Genomic DNA, 19,434 nt, shown 5'->3' on the forward strand with positions numbered 1-19,434 from the left:
AGTGACTTGTATGCATATTAAAGGTGACAAGCTCTGGCCTAGTGGATAAAGTTGGTTGCCCAATTAGCATACATTCCTATTTTCCTCTTCCTTTACTTAACAGATCCCCAATTTTTTTTTAAAGACATTTATCCCTTTCCTAAGAAGCCATGTCTTTCAGGGGAAGCTGACCTCCCCTCCTGATTCCCACCTCTAACTTTAGGGTGAATCCGACTGGCCTGGAATAATCCCATTACCCTTGTCAGCGACTATGTCAGGAATGGGAGTATAACCCCATTCTAGGCAATGCGACATAAGTGGAAGTCAGTTGAAAGTGATTTTTTACAAAGGTTCCTCTAATTTAAGATGAAGAGGAGATAATTTCTCTTTCTCTGAACACTGTCATGTCTGGACGTGAATATTAAACATTGCTGCAGATATTTCCTAGCAACCTAAGAATGAAGCTAATACCAGGGTAGGGGATCAGGGTGGTAGAACCTGGGTCCCTGAAGACATTTTTCAGCCACTGAATCAGTCAACCCTCAAGCTTTGTTTATCTCTGGACCTCCTGTTATGTGAGAAACATGGTTTTATTAGGAATTTGTTTTTTGCATCCAAAATCATCCTAAGCAATACAAACAGATAATCATTGATGGTCCTGAACGAAAAGCTCAAATATCACAGACTATTTTTCCATTAGATGGTTTTTAAAAACCTGATAATTCCAAATGAAAATCAAGTGTTTTCTTCCTAAAATAAGCTTTTTATTGGCGATGTCTGCTCATTCTCATTTGGAAAACAGAGTGGTGCTTATAATTTGTGGAATCAAATAGTACTTACAAAAATAAAAAATAAAAGAGTGAGTCTTTAAAATTATGATTTAGTCAAATAAGACCACATTTTTAAAAAGAAATAAAACTTGTAAGTCATATTATACACTGTTATCTTCTATAACATTATCTTTTCAATATCTATATTCTTACTTTACCCTAATTTCATAAGAAATTTTTATAAGATACTTTATAATGCCATGTGTTAGGCTGCTACTTTTAAACACATATAAATCACGGTAGAAATTATTAAAAACAATACAGCAATAGAAATTTGACAAACAAAAAAGGAAAATATATTAAGATGCATATTATTAAACAAAATATTAGTGAGCAGTCTGTATGATCTCATTGGATGGATTTTTATGGCTTAATTTTGATTACCTTCCAATTTTTGCATTAAAAATATGATTTTAAAAAATAATCCTGTCACTTTAAGGAAAAAAACTGACAGTATTTGTTGGCAATAACAAAATATGAGCGCTTCAGTAAAAATTAGAATTTTTGGTAAACTTGAGTTTGACAGCTTTCCAAGAGCTTTATAACCAGACTGGTAGTGATATTAACGACTATGATTTCTGTATAGTGTATTATGAACTGTGTCAACATTTGTAAGCTCAGTGAACCAACATTTTTTAAATAACCTATCAGTGCTACAAAAATCATTCAAAATGTAAGACAAATCAATAATTCTAATGTAACAGATGACAAATTAATATTCATTTCAAATCTGACATTGCAACTAACATTTAAGAAACTACTACTTGTAGAATATTGGTGTGGTAGCAAAGAATATTTAAAATTAAAGAGGATATTAAAAGATTCCTCTATTTTCCAATCATATCTGTGTGAGGTCAGATTTTCTTCACATACTTCAACAAAAACAATATATCACAATAGTTCATGCAGAAGCTGACATGAGAATCCAATTACCTTCTATTGCCAGGTATTAGCGATTAGCAAAGATCACTAATTTTTTGGAAATATAGTTATGTTCAATAAAACATATTTAACTTATGTTTACATAAAACTTATGTTAATACACAATAGGTTTATTACTGTTCTTTAATAAACTAATATTTTTTTAAATTTCTGATTTAATTTCTAATATGGTAAATAGAACTCTAAGAGATGTAGATGCAGTTCTCAACTTGATGAAATCATCAATCTGATGAATCATACAAATAATCTTACAGACTAGAAAGTGGCCATAAAAATTTTTTTTAAGTGGAAATTGTTACACTGGATGGCTTGATAAAGAATTATAGAGTTTCTCTAGAGAAGAATATCAAATATATTAAAGGTTATTATAATACAGAAGGAGGCACAGACTTATTCTATGTATTTCATGGGTAACTTATTACAAAAATGAAGTTTTGGTGAAATGTGAAATATATTTCCTTTTTAGAGTTGTGCAACAATAGAAACTTCCTCACAGTTCCTTCAGTTGACAAATATTGTCTATTATGTGCCAACACTGGCTAGATTTGGGGATTCTAGCAAGGAATAAGTTCCTGCCCTCATATTGCTTACACTCCAGCGGGAGAGATAAACAAACTTTACAAGTTCCAGGATCTAATAAGTATTCTGTGGAAGGAAACAGGTTTTTGTGTCAGAGAGGCAGGGGTCGAGGGTGTGAAGCTACAACATATAGAATGTTAAGAAAAAGTCTCTCTGATATATAAGCTGAGGTGATATATAAGCTGAGACCTGAGAAAAAGCAGCAGACTATGCAAAGAAAGAGAGCAACAAGTGCAAATGCCCCACAGATGTGCAGTGTGTTCTGAGAAAAGTAAGAAAGCAGTGTGACTGGAGTAAAATAATAGGAGACTTTAAAAAACAGGATATGATGCAGAGCAATGGTTCTCATCAACCTTAATAGCATATTGGACCAATAGCATCAGAATCCCCGTGGCAGGGCCTAGGCATCAGTATCTGTTTTAATAGTTTGTTTTTATAATTTGTTTTACTAGTTCTCTAGATGATGCTAATATACCACCTGGGATAAGAATCACTGATATCAAGTCTATTAGGCTATGATAAGGAATTTAAATTTTATTTTTAATATAAGAGTAAGCCCACTGAAGAATTAAGAAAGAAACTAGTAAGACTGACTGACTTTTTAAAAGATCACTCTCGTTGTTAGCACAAGCAGCAGAGGGGCAAGAACAGAAAAAGCCTCAATCCTCAAAGTTTTAAGAGACTGAATGAGTATTTATCAGGAATGATATATTGAGTGGAGGCTTAGCCACTAGTTGATGATGGCCAAAGTGGAGAGTTCAATTTTTCAGACACACTAAACCATCAACAGATATAATCAGAGCAAAGGAGAAAGAAAAACCTACAAAGGAGGGAACATTCACAAGTGTAAGCTGCTCCAAAATACACTATCGATCCAACTATGAGTTATTTTAAATAAGAGATTTATTTATGCCCTTATATTGCCACAATATGTAAATTATAAAGCTAAAGATTTATCCTTTCAATTAATATTTCAAAGACAGAGAATCCAATTTACAACTTAAAAATGTTAACTGACCTAAATCTAACCTGCAAGCCCAATATTTTTACAGTTTACATAAATGAGTCCAAAGGAAAAGTTTGAAGCTGCTTTTATTTCACCTGGAATGTACTGTTCCTTTCAAACTAAATATGGATAATAATAAATTGATACAGAAATACAGCAATAAAGATGATTCTAATTCAAAAATATATTTTAAAGCAACTGAAACTTGAATTACATTATTTTGTCAACTAGGTAATTATTTTCAAGTAATGCTTGTTAGCTTTTAACTTAAAATCTGAATAGTACCCCATAGTTTACTCTGAGTTCTTTCATTTGCCAGCATTCTTATCACTTTCTCTGGTATGAAGACAACAGGTCAGCTATTTTATCCTCAGTGCTTGCTGTTGGCTTCCTTAATGAAGGAAGTAAAATATATTCAATGCCAATGTCTCTATCAAACATGGGAAAATCTAGCTCCACTTCTCTCATCTTATTCATCTGGTCCCTCTAGTTGAAGCAGTTTCTAGTCTTAGCTGTTCAGCTTTGTAATACTAGAAATAACGCCATTCCTAATATTTTTATGGTAAAATGGAATGTTTGGTAAAGTTATAGTATCAATTATCTCAAACAATAAAACATATCTACTAGAAAAACCAATGCAAATTCATAGCATTTAATATTTAAGCTTAATATACCATTAAATATTTAAATTCAATATACAGTTTTTAAAAAGGAAAATAAAATTACCTTTCAAAAGATGATTCAGGTCCATTGTGTCATGTAAGTCTTTTTGTTTATATCTGTGGTCTCCACTGGAATCTAACACTGAAGACTTTGAGGTGAGACTGGACCCGGGTTTTTCTTTCCCTTTTTTGGTCGATTTCGAAGATTTTGAATTATTTTTTAAATCCTCAACATTTCCATACACTTCCTGACTCACATTTTCTTGCCTTTTAACTCTTACTTTTGGATGATTTGATGCACCCAGTTCAAATGACTGAACAGGGCTGATATCTGGAGTCGATAAAGGAGTGACATCTGTCACAGTATCTTCAGATTCCTCAGTGTAATCACCGACTTTTGGTTTAGTACTTGAAGGCTGTGTTCCTGATGATTTTATTCGTGGTTTATATTTATGTTTTGGTGACAAGTGGGTTACACCAGAGAGATGTTTCTTTAATGATGGAGGTGAATCAGATGTACTGATATCAGACCCTACATCTGAACAATCTGTACCTGAACATGAAGATGAGGAGGACAAAGAGGAAGAGGAACTACTTTTGGAATATTTTTTACTGATGCCTTTTTTAAAGTTATTAGATGGTTTAGCTGACTTGGACCTGACATGATGTTTTTTCCCATCATCACTGCTTTCCTCTCCATCTGTATAGTAATCATCTTCGCCTTCTTTTACAATTTTGGGAATTCTATTTGGAATGGTCAACTGTACTTTATGTCCTTTTGTAGCATCACACATCTTTTTTGATCTTGAAGAAGGAGTCAACAATAAAGAATTTCTGATTTGTGTATTGTCATTTTCTACAGGGTGTTCTTCTAGAGGAATTTTCTCTTTTCTTTCATTTTCTTTCTCAGTAAGATCATTTTCTTTTCTTTGCATTCCAAATTTCAAGTTTACATCTTCTGTATCTTTGTCTAGTCTCTCTTTAGGGTCACCATTTTGCTTGTCAAAAACTGAGTTACTTTCACTTTTCTTTGCTTCTTCAAAGTCACTGTCAAAGAAAGAATGGTCCACTTCACCTTCTGATATATCTCCGAATTGATCCATGATGACAAAAATATATCTGAAAAGGAGAAAAATATAACCATCAGACTGAAGAGTAATTTCCAAATATTTTTCATCTTTATATAATAATTCCTAATTTTCCCAAACTGAGAAGTTTGGTTAATATATAAAAAGAAACATGAGCCTAAAAAAACAAAAAGAACAACTCAGCAGAGTGACAAGAGCAATATCAAGTTATATCAATGATTTGAAAATAGGTCTAATAGTTCAGTTCATAGGAAAATAATAGATCATCAAGGCAGGCATACTGCAAACATGGACACTTAGGTGAACGCCAAGGAAAACCTGCCTTCTATAAATTAAAGACAATTAGAGTTTAGAATAAGATGATGTTAAAACCTCATGAGATCAGCTAGGCCAGCCCAAACACATTATTTTCGTGGTAGTAGTCCAATGAAGATTGACACACTTCCCCATTTCAGCACTTGTTTTTGCCCTATTGTGTCCTCCAGTGCAGTTACTGAAACAGCAGCAGAAAGAAGATGACTCCTATTAAAAGTAAAAACTGCCTCAATCCCTTCAAATAAAACCACTAAGGCACATACATAGGCTATACAGGCAGCTCGGAGTCAGACCTCTGAATATTTAATTACAAACTGTGACATAACCTTTTAAAGTAATTTTTTTAAAAATCAGGACCTTGGAAGGCAGCTGATTCCATTTCTGGAGGCGAAAAAACAACAAACACACAAATGAACAATAAAAAACCAAAAAACCAAGAAAGGCCCAGAATATCTTATTGTTGCCAGAAAGCACAATATCCAGATATGGGGTAGTGGTAATAAAACAAAGGATCCAGTTCAAAGGTGCTTGGACTGTCCAAGCTGGACAATTTAACACTAAAAAACAAAAAACACAAAATATACGTAAAAAGGAAAAAGTAATTCTGGGGAAAGTCATGAGTCCATAATGATAATCAAAAGGGGCAAATAGTATGAGTTATGTTAAAGGAAAGAAATATATAAATTTCCAATAACATATATCTAACAATCTAATTATGTGCTTACTATATTCAAATTATGATTAAATAACATCCAATCAAGCAATGATTATGTAATCTGTAACCTAAATCAGTCATGACACTCTGCAGCCTTTAATTGTTTAAGTGATGCTGCAACTTATAAAAGCAAGTATAAACATGATTTTAAAATCAACCAAATTTATACCATTAATGTGATAAGTTAAATATGATAGGTTAAAGTATATGTGGTAATACATTTTATCATCACTGGATAATCTGTCTGGTTTTAAGGTTTTAAAAAATAGAAGAGATTATGATGTATTAAACTTATAAAATTTTAACTGTAATCTACTTTTAAACACTTAAGAGAACCTGATTAAATCAGAAAGTTTAGACTTCCTAGGTTTATAAACAATGTCTAAGTGCTAAGGAAGATGTCCTTTATTACGTCTATAAGCGTGCCTTGTCAGGAGTTTGAAGTATTTAAGAAAATCAAATATACTAAAATTGCAATTGTGCTGTTTATTAAGCAAGTTTGTAAATGGTGTAAAATGTTCAGGGAAATGTAAACTAAGCGAAAATTAAAGTATGAGTTTTAAAATTCTAAAACATTACTAGATTTAAACCAAAATAAGATGTTAGGTAAATTTTAAAGATTTAAGAAAAATTAGATTATAAAACTTTTATCAAGTAAATATTAAAACAAAAGAAACATTATTTCCTACAACAAATTAATGCCCTAAATCAGAGGATTCCAACACCCCTGCCTTGGGTTCGATTAATTTCCTAGAACAGTTCACAGGACTCAAGAAAACCCATTTACTCACTAGATTACCAATTTATGACAAAGGATATTGAAGGATACGAATCAACAGCCAGAAGAAGACATACATAGGGCAAGGTCCCGAATAAAGAAACTTTTGTCCTTATGGAGTTTGGAGGTGGCACCGAAGCACGTGGAAGCCCTCAGAAAAACAACCAATGGGCTGTTCTCTTGGGGTTTTATGGAGGCTTCATTATATAGTCATGATTAACTAAGTCATTGGCCATTGGCAATTTAATCTCTAGGCCCCTCTCCCCACCCCACAGGGCAGGGGTGGGACTTAAAATTCCAAACCTCAAATCTGCTTAGTTCTTCTAACCCCCGGTCCTCACCCTAGGGAGGAGTCCAAAAGTCACCTCATTAACAAATACACCAGGATCCTCTTGACTTATGAAATTCCAAGGATTTGGGGAGATAACTAGGAAATGTGGATGAGAACTAAATGCCTTATAAATCCCAATATTACACAGCCCCACTCTCGGGTTTAGGTGCTGTCACTGCAACACGTTGGGAAAGGGTAAAAAATAAATGATAGCTCATCAGAACTTAATAACCCTTCTGGTCCTCAATGAGGTATTTGCCAAAGCTGCCTGCAGAGCCGACAATAGAAATACTAATGCTTTCATGATAGATCAGGAAAACACACAAATAAGAATCTGAAAATTTCCAAACTGTCATTTTGTTACTGTGACGTTACGTTTCTGTAGTTAGATATATAATACATCCAAAGAAGGTAACCGATTGGGTACTCGAAAATCTAGGCCCAAAGTAAACATCTGTTTTTCGGAACTTTGAAGCTCCGTTCACCATCCCTCCTGATCCCGCCAGGTAGCAGAGGATAACTGACAACCAGGATTCAGGTTCAGGTCCGCAGAGGTGAGAGGCGGTGACCTAAGCCCGGCTCCTGGTCGCTACCACTTAACTCCGGGCCGACCCCGACTCCCATGCTAAGCCCGAACGCGTCCTGAGGACTGGCCGGGCCGTCCTTTTCGGGGACCGCTGCGGGTGTGGACGGCCCCACGGACCTGCCGGCTCGGAAGCCTCTGTTGTGGTTACACCCGGCGACCAGGGCTGGCCGGGCTGGAGAGGCGGCAGGGCAAAGGGCTGGGGGTGGGGGTCCCAGCCGGCTCGCCTCCTCCACCCCCGCGCGGGATTCCTTATACCGACCCTGCGTGTTTGCCGCTGGCCCGGCTCCGGAGAGGGGAAACGGATCCCGAACCGTGAGGAGGGAGGCGGGCGCGGACTAGGGGATGCTCGCGCGCCGCTCACCTGCGAGCCGAGGCCGCTACGGCCTCCACGCGCGCCGCCCGCGGCGTTTCGCGCTCGCGCGCACGCGCCGGCGCGCTCCTGAAGCCCCGCCCCCGGGCTCCCAGCAGCACCCCTCGGCTTCCGGAAGCGGAGAGAGAGGAAAGGGGAAGTTGGTTGCAAGGGCAGATCCGCGAGCGTCGCGGGACCCGGGCGGGTGCCAAGCGCTGGCTTTTCGTCGCTCCTGGCAGCGGGCGTCATAGAGCACGGTGGGCCGTGGCGACCGAGAGAGAGGCTCTATCTGCCCCGCCCGCTCTGGGTGGCGCGGAACAAGAGGTAAGGCCCGCCATTTTCCAAGGAGAAGGAACACGTGAAGAAAGTAATCGGCTTCCAGAGAGTAATTGTCCAGGCCCTCAATTGCTCAGTGCTTCGTCAAGGCCTTATTGCTGCCTCTCCCACTGTGAACGGCAATGCTGATGAGTCTGCTTGTTGGTGGCTATTTAATAGGAAAAGCTGCTTTCATTTTTTTGTAATTCCTTACCCAAACAGCAACAGCAGAAACAATGGGTGCGGCTGTATCTTTGTGATTGTTCATATCAGCCAATTTCAGTTCAGACAACTAATTCCAGGGGCTGGTAACACCCACCAGTAAACGAGGTGGGTAGGTCAAACAATCTAAGAGAAAAATGATCTCTAGAGTATATTGAATGCCATAATTTTTCATTTTTGAATTCACAGGCACATAATAGGGGTGGTAGAATAATGTCACCACAAAGATGTCTACCTCTTAAGTCTCAGAACTTGTGAATATGCTACTTTACATGGCAAAAGGGACTTAGTTATGTGATTAAGGATCTTGAGGTGGGAAAACTAACCTGGATTATCCAGGTTAATGTACTCAAAAGGGTCTTTATAAAAGGGGAGGCAAGCAAGTCAGTAATCGGAGATGTGGCCGTTGAAGCAAAAGATAAGTACAAGCATGGTGACTGTAGTTAACAACACTGTATATTTTAAAGTTGTTAAAAGAGTAAACCTTAAAAATTCAGATCACAAGTAGAAAATATTCTCTATTCAAGGTGATGGATGTTAGACTATTGTAATCATTTTGTAATATACACATATCATTTTGTGTACCCTAAACTTAGACAATGTTATGTCTGTTTTGTCTAAAAACGAATTTTAAAAAATTTTAATTAAAAGCATCAAGAGATCAGAGTGATGTTAGGGGGCTGCGAACCAAAGAAAGCAGGCACCTTTGGAAACAGACAAAGAGAAAAAGGGATTCTCTCCCTGAAGCCTCCAAAAGAAGACCATGCCAAGACCTTGATTTTAGGCTTTTGGTCTCCAGAACAGTAAAGAGAATAAATTTGTGTTGTTTTAAACCACTAAGTTTCTAGTAATTTGTTATAGCAGCAGTAGGAAACTAATAAAACAGGTACTCAAATATTTTTACATGAAGTGCAAAGAAAGTTAGGAACTAAGGGTTAGCCATATCCTGGGCAGCCTCACTAAGGAATCGGCTCTAGTTTTGTTCTTCACAGTGCATTTCGTACTTGTACAGAACGTCATTTTGTTCTTTTTGTAGGCCGAAAGGTAGAATTTCACTTCATTCTGCTTGATGAGACTGTGCTGTCACCATTTCCCAGGGATGCTTGTCTACTCTGTGGTCAAAGTTTTTTTACAAAAGAGTCTAATAGATATTTTTCCAAAGATGTACAGATGGCCAATAAGCACATGAAGAGATGTTCGACATCACTAATCATTAGAGAAATGCAAATTAAAACCATGAGTTACCACTTCACACACATTAGGATGGTTAATGTAAAAATAAAAAACGAGGGTTGGTAAAGATGTGAAGAGTTTGGAACCCTTGTGCATTGCTGATGGGAATGTAAAATTGTATGGCTGCTGGAGAAAACTGGCAGTTCCTCAAAAGATTGAGCGTAGAATTAGCATATGACTCAGCAATTTCACTTTGACTATATACCCAAAAGAATTTGAAAGCAGTCTCAAACAGGTATTTGTACAACCAGGTTTATCGCAGCATTATTCTCAGCCAAAAGATGGGGGGAAAAACATGTCCATCAGTAGTGAATGGAAAACAAAATGTGGTATGGACATACAATGGAATTTTATTCAGCCAAAAAAGGTATAAAATTAATAATACATGCTACAACATGGTTGGACTTTGAAGACATTATGCTATGTGAAAGAAGATAGACAAAAGGACAAATATTGTATGATTTCACTTCAGAAATTAGAAAAGATATTACTAGGGGCTGAGAAGAGAGGGGAATAGGGAGTTATTGTTTAATAGGTACAGAGTTTCAGCATAGGATAATGAAAATTTTCTGGAGATGGGTACTGGTGATGGTTGTGCAACAATGTGAATATACTTAATGCTACTGAACTGTACACTGAAAAATGGTTTAAATAGTAAGTTTCGTGCGTATTATACCATGATAAAACATAAACAGAAGAAATTATTATATCTCAAACTTTAATTTTGGCTCTTTCTGGGCTGTGAATTTGTAAAGCTTTGCCTTTCCTCTGGTTTTCTTTTCCTGCAAAGAACACTTTCTCAGTTGCCTGTATTGAGAAATGAGCCAATAAGTGTGTGAACTAGATTGTAAATAAGCTCTTTCAGGACAAAGAATTTATTTGCTTTGTGCCTCTTCATAGTTCTGGTCATAGATCATCATCAATTCTTGGGTGAAAAAAAGGTACTTCCCAATCACTGAATCTGGACTCTTGTCAGAAAAAATGTAAATAAGATCCCCATCTCCTTTTTAAAAATTCTCAGTTATAAACCTCTTGAAACAATATAGGTTTAGCTATTTCTATAGAGAGCTGCTAAGAGACCTATCCATATTATCTGGAAGTTTTTTCATCTGTGCTAAACTTTCCTTATGAACAGTAACTACACACCAGTGGACAGATTTTTTTTTTTTCTGTTTTTTTAATTTAAGAATCAAATTTTCAAAGATGAAAGCTTTACTGGGTTAAAGTTTATAAACTAATTTTAAATTAGATTAGTTAAATTTCATATTTTTTGAGTATCTTAAAGGAGTAGCTCGAAATATCCAATGCTATAATAAACACAGGAAGTTGAGAAATCTGAATGACAGAGTCACAGACAAGGTAACGATCGAATTTTCCTTTAACTCCCACAAAGCAGAATTAGTAGCAATCTTCTTGTCACCATAGAACTTTGTAATGCCTATATTATAAAATGTATTATATTGCTTTATGCTTTTTCTCCTACCTTCTTTCTCCTCCCACCCCAATTAGATTGTGAGCTCAAGGACAGAGACCATATTTTATACTATTTTCTAAAACACCTGGCTAATATTTTTAGACAGAAGGAAAGAATGAACAGAAGTCACATAATACCTTGTAGAAATTTGTCATCTATTTAAAAGCCAGATGAATGCCATTATTGTATTGGTTTTGTAAGGACATTATTTGTATAATGTAAAAACCAGTGTATTTGTTCTTTGACATTACATAGCTTTTAACTATTGTATTTGAAAGATAGCATAATGAAAGAGAATCCTATAGTTTAGGTCTTACCATCCAGCTGTGTGATTTGGGGCAAGTCATTTAACTTCTGAGCTGCAGTTTCCTCATCTGCAAAATGGGATTATAAAACTTTTTATAGAGTTGTGGTGAGGAACATGTTTTAAAAATAATTTCCAAAAGTTAAAGTTTGTGTTCAAATATGAGATATTATTTTTATTACAGACTTTCGTCTACGTAATTATTCTAGACATATTATAAAAATATCAGACTTATTCATTCAGAAATATTAAGGGCCTACTCTGTGCCAGCCTATGTTCTGGACTCTGATTAATTCTCTAATACTAAAAATGTGTTCTCTTTCCTATAGCAAATAAATGACAAATCAAAGACACTGACTTAGGTGATGTATAAAAGTTCTATTTAATATTATGTACATAGTGTTAATAAAATATTCAAAATTTTTTCTAATTTATGCAAGTACACTTAATAATTGTGTACTGCCTACCTTTTATTTTACTCTGCTCATGACGATTATCATGAAACAGCATATAGATCAGTTGAAAAAGTTTCTCAGTTCACATGCATTTTAGAGAAATTAGGTAATAAGTAAACACAATTCTTCATAATCTGCTGCCCAATAATACTGAATATCAAAATCTAAGTGAGCTTAGATTTTTTTTTTTTTTTGGCTTTATATTGGCTGTATTAGAGTAAAATAAAGCTAAATGATATTACCAAATTCCCAACTGGCAAAAATAGTTGTGTACTACCTCCCTTTCCCAGGCTCTTTATCTCATAGGTAGATGGCGCTCAATAATGAATAACAATAAATTCCAAGAACAAGAAATGTGAACTTTAACATTTGAGTGATAAGTCACTAGATGCTACTGATTTGGGTGAGCAGCCAGATGATCCACCAGAAACTGTAATTAGTGTATTCTGTCAAAGTAAATTGTGGTAGGTTGTTAAAGTAATAGAACCAATGATTTACTCCTCCCTGTATTTAAACCCATGTGTTGGCTGCCCCCTTATTTAACTTCTGGTTGGGCCATATGATTTGCTTTGGCCAATGAGACATTAACAAATATGATAGGCAAGAGCTTAAAAATAACTTGCACGTCGCAACCCTAAGATTGTCATGTGAAGAAGCCCTAGTTAACCTCTTAGAGCATAATACAGGGAGCAGAGACAAGCCATCTCAGCAGAGGCTCCATAGACCAAGCAGCCCCAGGCAATACACAGCTTCACTGGTGACCCCAGGCAAGAAGAGTGAAAACTGCCCCCAGCCCAAAGTGCTGACCCACAAAATCATAAGCAAATAAAATGGTTATTTGGTAATAGTTTGTTATACAACAATTAACTTGTTATATAGCACTTCCCTAAATTGCAGGTCACAACTTAACTGTAAATTGAAATTATTCTGTTTTTGTGATCTATACTTGTTAATTCTTTAACTTGATACCAGCTACTTTAATTTACAACCTTTTGTAATTCTCTTTCTTTTTGATAATTAATACAAAGTCATTTGTGCCTGAAAGTTTCATGAATATTTTTACTTACAGGTATACCTCAGAGATATTGGTTCCAGATCATCGGTATAAAGCAAATATTGCAGTAAAGTGAGTCACACTTTTTTGTTTGCCAGAACATGTAAAAGTTAATGTACTATAGTCTATTAAGTGTGCAATAGCATTATGTCTTAAAAATGTATATACCTTAATGCAAAATACTTTATTGCTAAAAAATACCATTGTCTGAACGTTCAGCTAGTCGTAATCTTTTTGCTAGTGGGGATACTATCTTGCCTTGATGTTGATGGCTGTTGACTGATCGGGTTGGTAGTTGCTGAAGGTTGGGGTAACTATGACAGTTTTTTAAAATAAGACAATGAAGTTTGCTGTTTTATCAACTAAGTTTATGTAATCTAATTGCTTTGTTGTCATTTCAACAATCTTCACAGCATCCTCACCAGGAGTAGAGTCCATCTCAAGAAACAACTTTCTTGCTCATTTCCTCTGGTGTGCCACTGAAGATCTCTGCTTCACCATGGGCCGCCGACCCGCCCGATGTTATCGCTATTGTAAGAATAAGCCATACCCAAAGTCTCGCTTCTGCCGAGGTGTCCCTGATGCCAAGATTCGAATCTTTGACCTGGGGCGGAAGAAGGCAAAAGTGGATGAGTTCCCACTCTGTGGCCACATGGTGTCGGATGAATATGAGCAGCTCTCTTCCGAAGCCCTGGAGGCTGCCCGTATTTGTGCCAACAAGTACATGGTGAAGAGCTGTGGCAAAGATGGCTTTCATATCCGAGTGCGGCTCCACCCCTTCCATGTCATCCGCATCAACAAGATGTTGTCCTGTGCTGGGGCTGATAGACTCCAGACAGGTATGCGGGGTGCCTTTGGAAAGCCCCAGGGCACAGTGGCCAGGGTCCACATCGGCCAGGTGATCATGTCCATCCGCACCAAGCTGCAGAACAAGGAGCATGTGATTGAGGCTCTACGCAGGGCCAAGTTCAAGTTCCCTGGTCGTCAAAAGATTCACATTTCCAAGAAATGGGGCTTTACTAAGTTTAATGCAGATGAGTTTGAAGATATGGTGGCTGAAAAGCGGCTCATCCCAGATGGCTGTGGGGTCAAATACATCCCTAATCGTGGCCCCCTGGACAAATGGCGTGCCCTGCACTCATGAGTCTTCATGCTGCCCCTCTTCCACTAATAAATCCTTATTTCTGTCAAAAAAAAAAAAAAAAAAAAAAAAACCCCCACAAAAAAAACAAAAAAACAAAAACAAAAAAAAAGAACCAAAAAACCCCCCACTTTCTTTGCTCATTCATAAGCAACTTCTCATCTATTAGTTTTATCGCGAGATTGCAGCTGTTCAGTCACATCTTCAGGCTTTACTTCTAATTCTAGTTCTCTTGCTGTTTCCACCATATCTGCAGCTACTTCCTCCTCTGAAGTCTCGAACCCCTCAGTCATTCACGAGTGTTAGAATCTACTTCTTCCAAAATCCTGTTAATGTTGATATTTTGACCTCTTCCCAAGAAACACAAATGTTCTTAATGGCATCTAGAATGGTGAATCCTTTCAGAAGGTTTTGATTTACTTAGCCCAGATATGTCAGAAGAGTCACCGTCTATGACAGCTATATCCTTACAATTATATTTCTTAAAGAGTAAAACTTGGAAGTCATAATTACTCCTTGATCCATGGGCTGCAGAATGGATGCCATGTTAGCAGGCATGAAAACAATCTTGTACATTTCCATCAGAGCTCATGGGTGACCAGGTGCATTGTTAAGGAGCAGCAATGTTTTGAAAATAATTTTTTCTTTTGAGCAATAGGTCTTAACAGTAGGCTTAAAATATTCAGTAAGCCATCTTGTAAATAGATGTGCTTTCATCCAGGCTTTGTTCCATTTATGGAGCACTGACAGTAGATTTAGCATAATTCTTAAGGGCCCTACAATTTTTGGAATGGTAAATGAGAATCGACTTATACTGAAAGTCACCAGTTGAATTAACCCTTAGTAAGAGAGCCTGTTCTTTGAAGCCTTGAAACCAGGCATTGACTTCTCTGTAGCTATGAAAGTCCTACATGGCATCTTCCAATAGAAGGCTGTTTCATCTACTTTGAAAATCTGTTTAGTGTAGCCACCTTCATTAATTATCTTAACTAGATCTGGATAACTTGCTGCAGCTTCTACGTCAGCACTTGCTTAACCTTACGCTTTTATGTTATAAAGACAGCTTCTTTCCTTAAACTTCATGAACCAGTCTCTGCTAGTTTCAAACTTTTCTGCAGCTTCTTCATCCCTCTCAGCCTTTATAGAACTGAAGAGAGGGCCTTGCGCTGGGTTAGGCTTTGACTTAAGGGAATGTTGTTGTTGGTTTATCCAGACCATTAAAATTTCCTTTATCATCAATAAGGCTGTTTTGTTCTGTTTTGATTTTTTGTCATTCATGTGTTCACTGGAGTGTAGCACTTTTAATTTCCTTCAAGAACTTTGCATTTACAACTTGGCTAACCTGGTACAAGAGGGTTAGCTTTTGGCCTGTCAGCCTTCAACATGCCTTCCTCGCTAAGTAAGCTTAACCATTTCTAGCTTTTGATTTAAAGTGAGAGACTTGACTCTTCCTTTCACTTGAACACTTAGGCCATTTTGAAGTTTGAATACTTATATTTTTCATAAACAATTACTGCTTGAAAGTTTACAAGAAAGTAAGGGGTTAACTGACCTTAGGGTCTTATAGTGAATCAGAAGAAACTAGAAGAATGATATCTAGGTCTTTTGACTAATGTTAACATCTTTATTCATAATCTTCCCCAAAGTGGCCAAGGGCAAATCCTGTGGCTATCTCCAAGATGGGCCTTGGGTTGAAGGAGAAATAGTGAAGGAAAAGATGTGTCGTTTTGGCAGAAATCAGGTGGTGTCTACTGATTTACACTGCATAACATTTTAAATGTCATCTCCCCCCGCCCCCCGCCTCCATAGTTCATCCTTATAATAAAGCAGATGTCATTCCCATCTTAAGAGAATGATGAAGATAACCTATGGAGCATTCAATCAAACCATGTCAAAATGTACTGGTTTTAAGGAATATAAGGTATCCCTACTTAAATTTGCTCTTTAACCCTTAGACCTAGAAGGACTCAACACTGACTTCTGGCAAGGAACACCTGGATTCTAATTTAATACCTGACTTCCAGACTCATCTCCCTCAGTACTTCCTGGTCTATTCACTTCCCTGTACCCTTTTATCTTACCTCACCTCTTAGTGTTCCTCAAACCCTGCACTGGGTAGAGGCCCAGCTACTAGATGTTAAGAAAAAGTCTGAAATGTCCATGCTGACTTAGCACCAAATTGGCATAAGCTTTATATATTATGACCATGTGTGTACATTTCTTCAGCTCTGCATTATTTTGGGGAACAGTATATTGGTGTTTTGGAAAGATGGCCTTTAGAGCTACAGACGAGGGCTCTCAAAAGTCAGATCAGTTTCTCCTTTACTGGTTTAAGTTATAACCACTTAACACTTGTCAGAGTGCTGTCTATGGTGCCAGCTATATTCACAAAGCAACAAAACAAGCATGGAATACAAGTCTTAAGATTTTAGATTTAACCCGTTTTTTTCCTCCTCTGTAATATGGAATGACTAAATGACAGTTTTTAGAAGCACCGTGGCATAGTGATTAAATGCATAAGCTCTAAAGCCAGACCCATGGAGGATGATAATCAAATCCTAGCACTGATGTTTATTAGCTTTATAGTGTTGAGCAAGTATTATACCTTCTGTGCCTTAGTTTCCTCATGTACAGATAGATAAATTATCAGGGGTGCTGTGAAGATTAGACGAAGCGTGTCCAGTGCTTAGAACAGTAGCACAGTAAGTGTTCGATTAGTTACTGTTATTGTCAACTATTGGTTTAAATTGGAAAATATATATAAAGCCCTCAGCACGCAGCCCTTGGCATGTAAATGGTCAAAAAATGAAGATATGATTGTTGGTAATAACAGGTACCATGCTTTATTGGAAATAATTTGGATTAGTAGGTTACACTTTGAGGAGCCTCTGTGGGATGAATATTAACTTTTAGAGGCAAAGGGGCTCCTTCAAAATCAGTTACACTGCTTTATTATTTTTTTTTTTTAAAAAAGAAGGGAGAAGGCAAGGAGAACAGGAGGGTTTTTAACTTCTTTTGGTGGCATTGTCACCATTGGGGCCAATTGGAGTTCCAGTAATACACACCTCTAGGTCTTTTTCACTGCCGAAGAAATGAATTTCAACTCAGTGAATATGAGAAATATTCGTTTATTAAAAACACTATGTGGTAGAAGACGAGTTAAGCCTAAAACTGGCTAGCCCCGTGGAAATGAGATTGCATACCCCTAAGTGTGTGTGTGGGGGTGGGTGGGGATACGGGTTACAGCATCACCTAGGCATGGCAAAGGCACATCTGGCATAAGGCACTAATTATCTCCTTGTCTTTGACTTACAAAGGATAAAAATAAAGTGTTCCATGAAAACATATTAAAAACAAAAGCTTTTTAAAAATGATAAATGTAAATACATTTGTTTTTATATAGCTATATAAAATAATTCATTTATATGCTGTTTCTTTAGAGCTAAATGTTAGGGATAATTTTTTTAGACCTCTTTATCTCCCACTTGAACCTATGCCATTCTAGGGAAATTAATTATGCAGACATAAATACATGGGTGGGTTGTGTATGTCCATGGACACTGGTATTTCTCTTTTCGAATAATAACTTCTTGGATGATACTTTAAAAGAATAAATATCCACTAAATAGTTGTTTACTTAATATCAATGTTGTATTTTTTTCTTTGTTGAAATGACACAAATGATTTCTTATAGAACAACGCACTGGTACCAAATTTTAATGCTTATTTTTCTTAACTACGCTTCCTGGGAAGCAACATATAACTCAATTTATTAGATGATAGTGCTTTTAAACTGTTGACATTCTTCATGGTTGCTGTATGGAAAGAGACCTGGGCTTTTGCTGGTCAATTTTTTCCTATTCCCTTCTTTATTTCTCATTGCTTCTCTCATCTGTTTACCTTTCTTTCCCTTCCCCTTTCTACTCTGGATCTGCTGTCTCTATCACATCCCTTTTAAATAATTATTAATCCCTTTAAAATTCCTTTATCCATTAAAGATAAATCGGCTTCTTTATTGATCTTAGTAGTAATTATTGGTATTTATCTAGCATATTGGCATCTTCTCAGTAAGTCTTATCTGTATATTAACATTGAGACCGTAATAGAAGAGGAAAATATGTACTCTAAAAATTATTTGGACCACGTTCATTTGCGTGGGCAATAGCATTTGTACTGAATTCTTGGCAACAAAAATGTAGGGACTTGGAGCCAAAAAAATGATGGCAGCTGGTACACCGTCTGGCACCAGGCCGACTTCTTTGGTCCTTTGCACGACGAGGAATTGCAGGCTTCATTTACTCCTTCACTTTTGTCTGATTCCTTCCTTGAGGCGGCCGAATGGGAAAGGGAAGGCTGTTAGGAAACTGTTAAAAGTGAAGATCAGGAATGTTTGCCTGTTTAAATAGGTGAAAATAAGGCAGTAATTTAGGGGGCTGTAAGCATGCGAGGAGGTTGTCAGCAGTGTGCGGTGAGCGAGGATTAAGGGATCACCTGAGTTGGAGAATTACAAATGGTTCTGACACCTGCAGCAAAATTTTCCATCAACAGACGGTGTCCTGGGGGGACAGGGAGGCGCAGAACAGAGCCGTTTTGGCAGCCATTGGTCGCGCCTCCTCCCCCGTGGGGGAGCTGTTGTTGGGACCCCTCCCCCTCGCCGCGGAGGGCGGCCGGGCGGGCGGGGCCGGGAGCCTCTTAGCCGTCACTCAGCGGGCCGCGGTTGCTCTCCGCCCCGCGCCCGGCACGCACTTCGGGGCCGCCCCCGCCCCCGCCCCGCCTCGGGCTTTGCCAGCTTAAGTCACAACACTGCCCCACTGCCAGGGTGCGCCCGGGCAGCTGCGGGCCCGGCGCCAGGTGGCGGCGCTGAGGGGTCGCCCAGAGGTGCTCACGGGCGTCTGTTGGAGCGGTTCCCTCCGTGGGCCGCCGGCGAGGGCATGAGCACGGACTCCCTCTGCCTCCGGAGCCGCCGCGAGAGCGGCGAGGGGAGGAGGCGCCGCGCGGAGGCCACCGTCCAGGGCAGCGCCAGGGGACAGCAGGGCAGGAAATGTGCCTGTCCTTAGCGGTAAAGGAAGCAGCATG

General features: G+C 37.9%; 2 protein-coding genes across 3 annotated transcripts in view; one reads left to right on the plus strand and one right to left on the minus strand.

Moving 5' to 3' along the window:
• Positions 1 to 8,263, minus strand: part of CFAP97 (cilia and flagella associated protein 97) — a 29,421-nt gene extending 21,158 nt beyond the window's left edge. Inside the window, exons 1-2 of one of the 2 annotated variants that reach the window (XM_006916382.3) lie at positions 8,173 to 8,263; positions 4,063 to 5,117 (exon numbers count right to left, since the gene is read on the minus strand). In XM_006916382.3, coding sequence (XP_006916444.1) covers positions 4,063 to 5,101 — 1,039 coding nt within the window. In that variant the 5' untranslated portion in view covers positions 5,102 to 5,117; positions 8,173 to 8,263. Of the gene's footprint in view, positions 1 to 4,062; positions 5,118 to 8,070 lie in introns of both variants that reach the window. The other variant, XM_006916381.3, reaches the window with a different exon arrangement.
• Positions 8,264 to 8,301: 38 nt separating this feature from the next.
• On the plus strand, positions 8,302 to 15,600 carry LOC102878669 (60S ribosomal protein L10). Its single transcript, XM_006916383.3, has 3 exons — positions 8,302 to 8,484; positions 13,233 to 13,289; positions 13,631 to 15,600. Exon 3 carries the CDS (start codon positions 13,717 to 13,719, stop codon positions 14,359 to 14,361), a length of 645 nt encoding a protein of 214 aa, XP_006916445.1. The 5' UTR covers positions 8,302 to 8,484; positions 13,233 to 13,289; positions 13,631 to 13,716; the 3' UTR covers positions 14,362 to 15,600.
• The last annotated feature ends 3,834 nt before the right edge of the window (positions 15,601 to 19,434 follow it).

This window comes from Pteropus alecto, unplaced genomic scaffold (genome assembly GCF_000325575.1).
Source record: "Pteropus alecto unplaced genomic scaffold, ASM32557v1 scaffold24, whole genome shotgun sequence".
Lineage (NCBI taxonomy): Eukaryota > Metazoa > Chordata > Mammalia > Chiroptera > Pteropodidae > Pteropus > Pteropus alecto.

Bases quoted from the DNA above. Each gene is read 5' to 3' on its own strand.
- LOC102878669 (XM_006916383.3), top strand. From the start codon at position 13,717: ATGGGCCGCCGACCCGCCCGATGTTATCGCTATTGTAAGAATAAGCCA.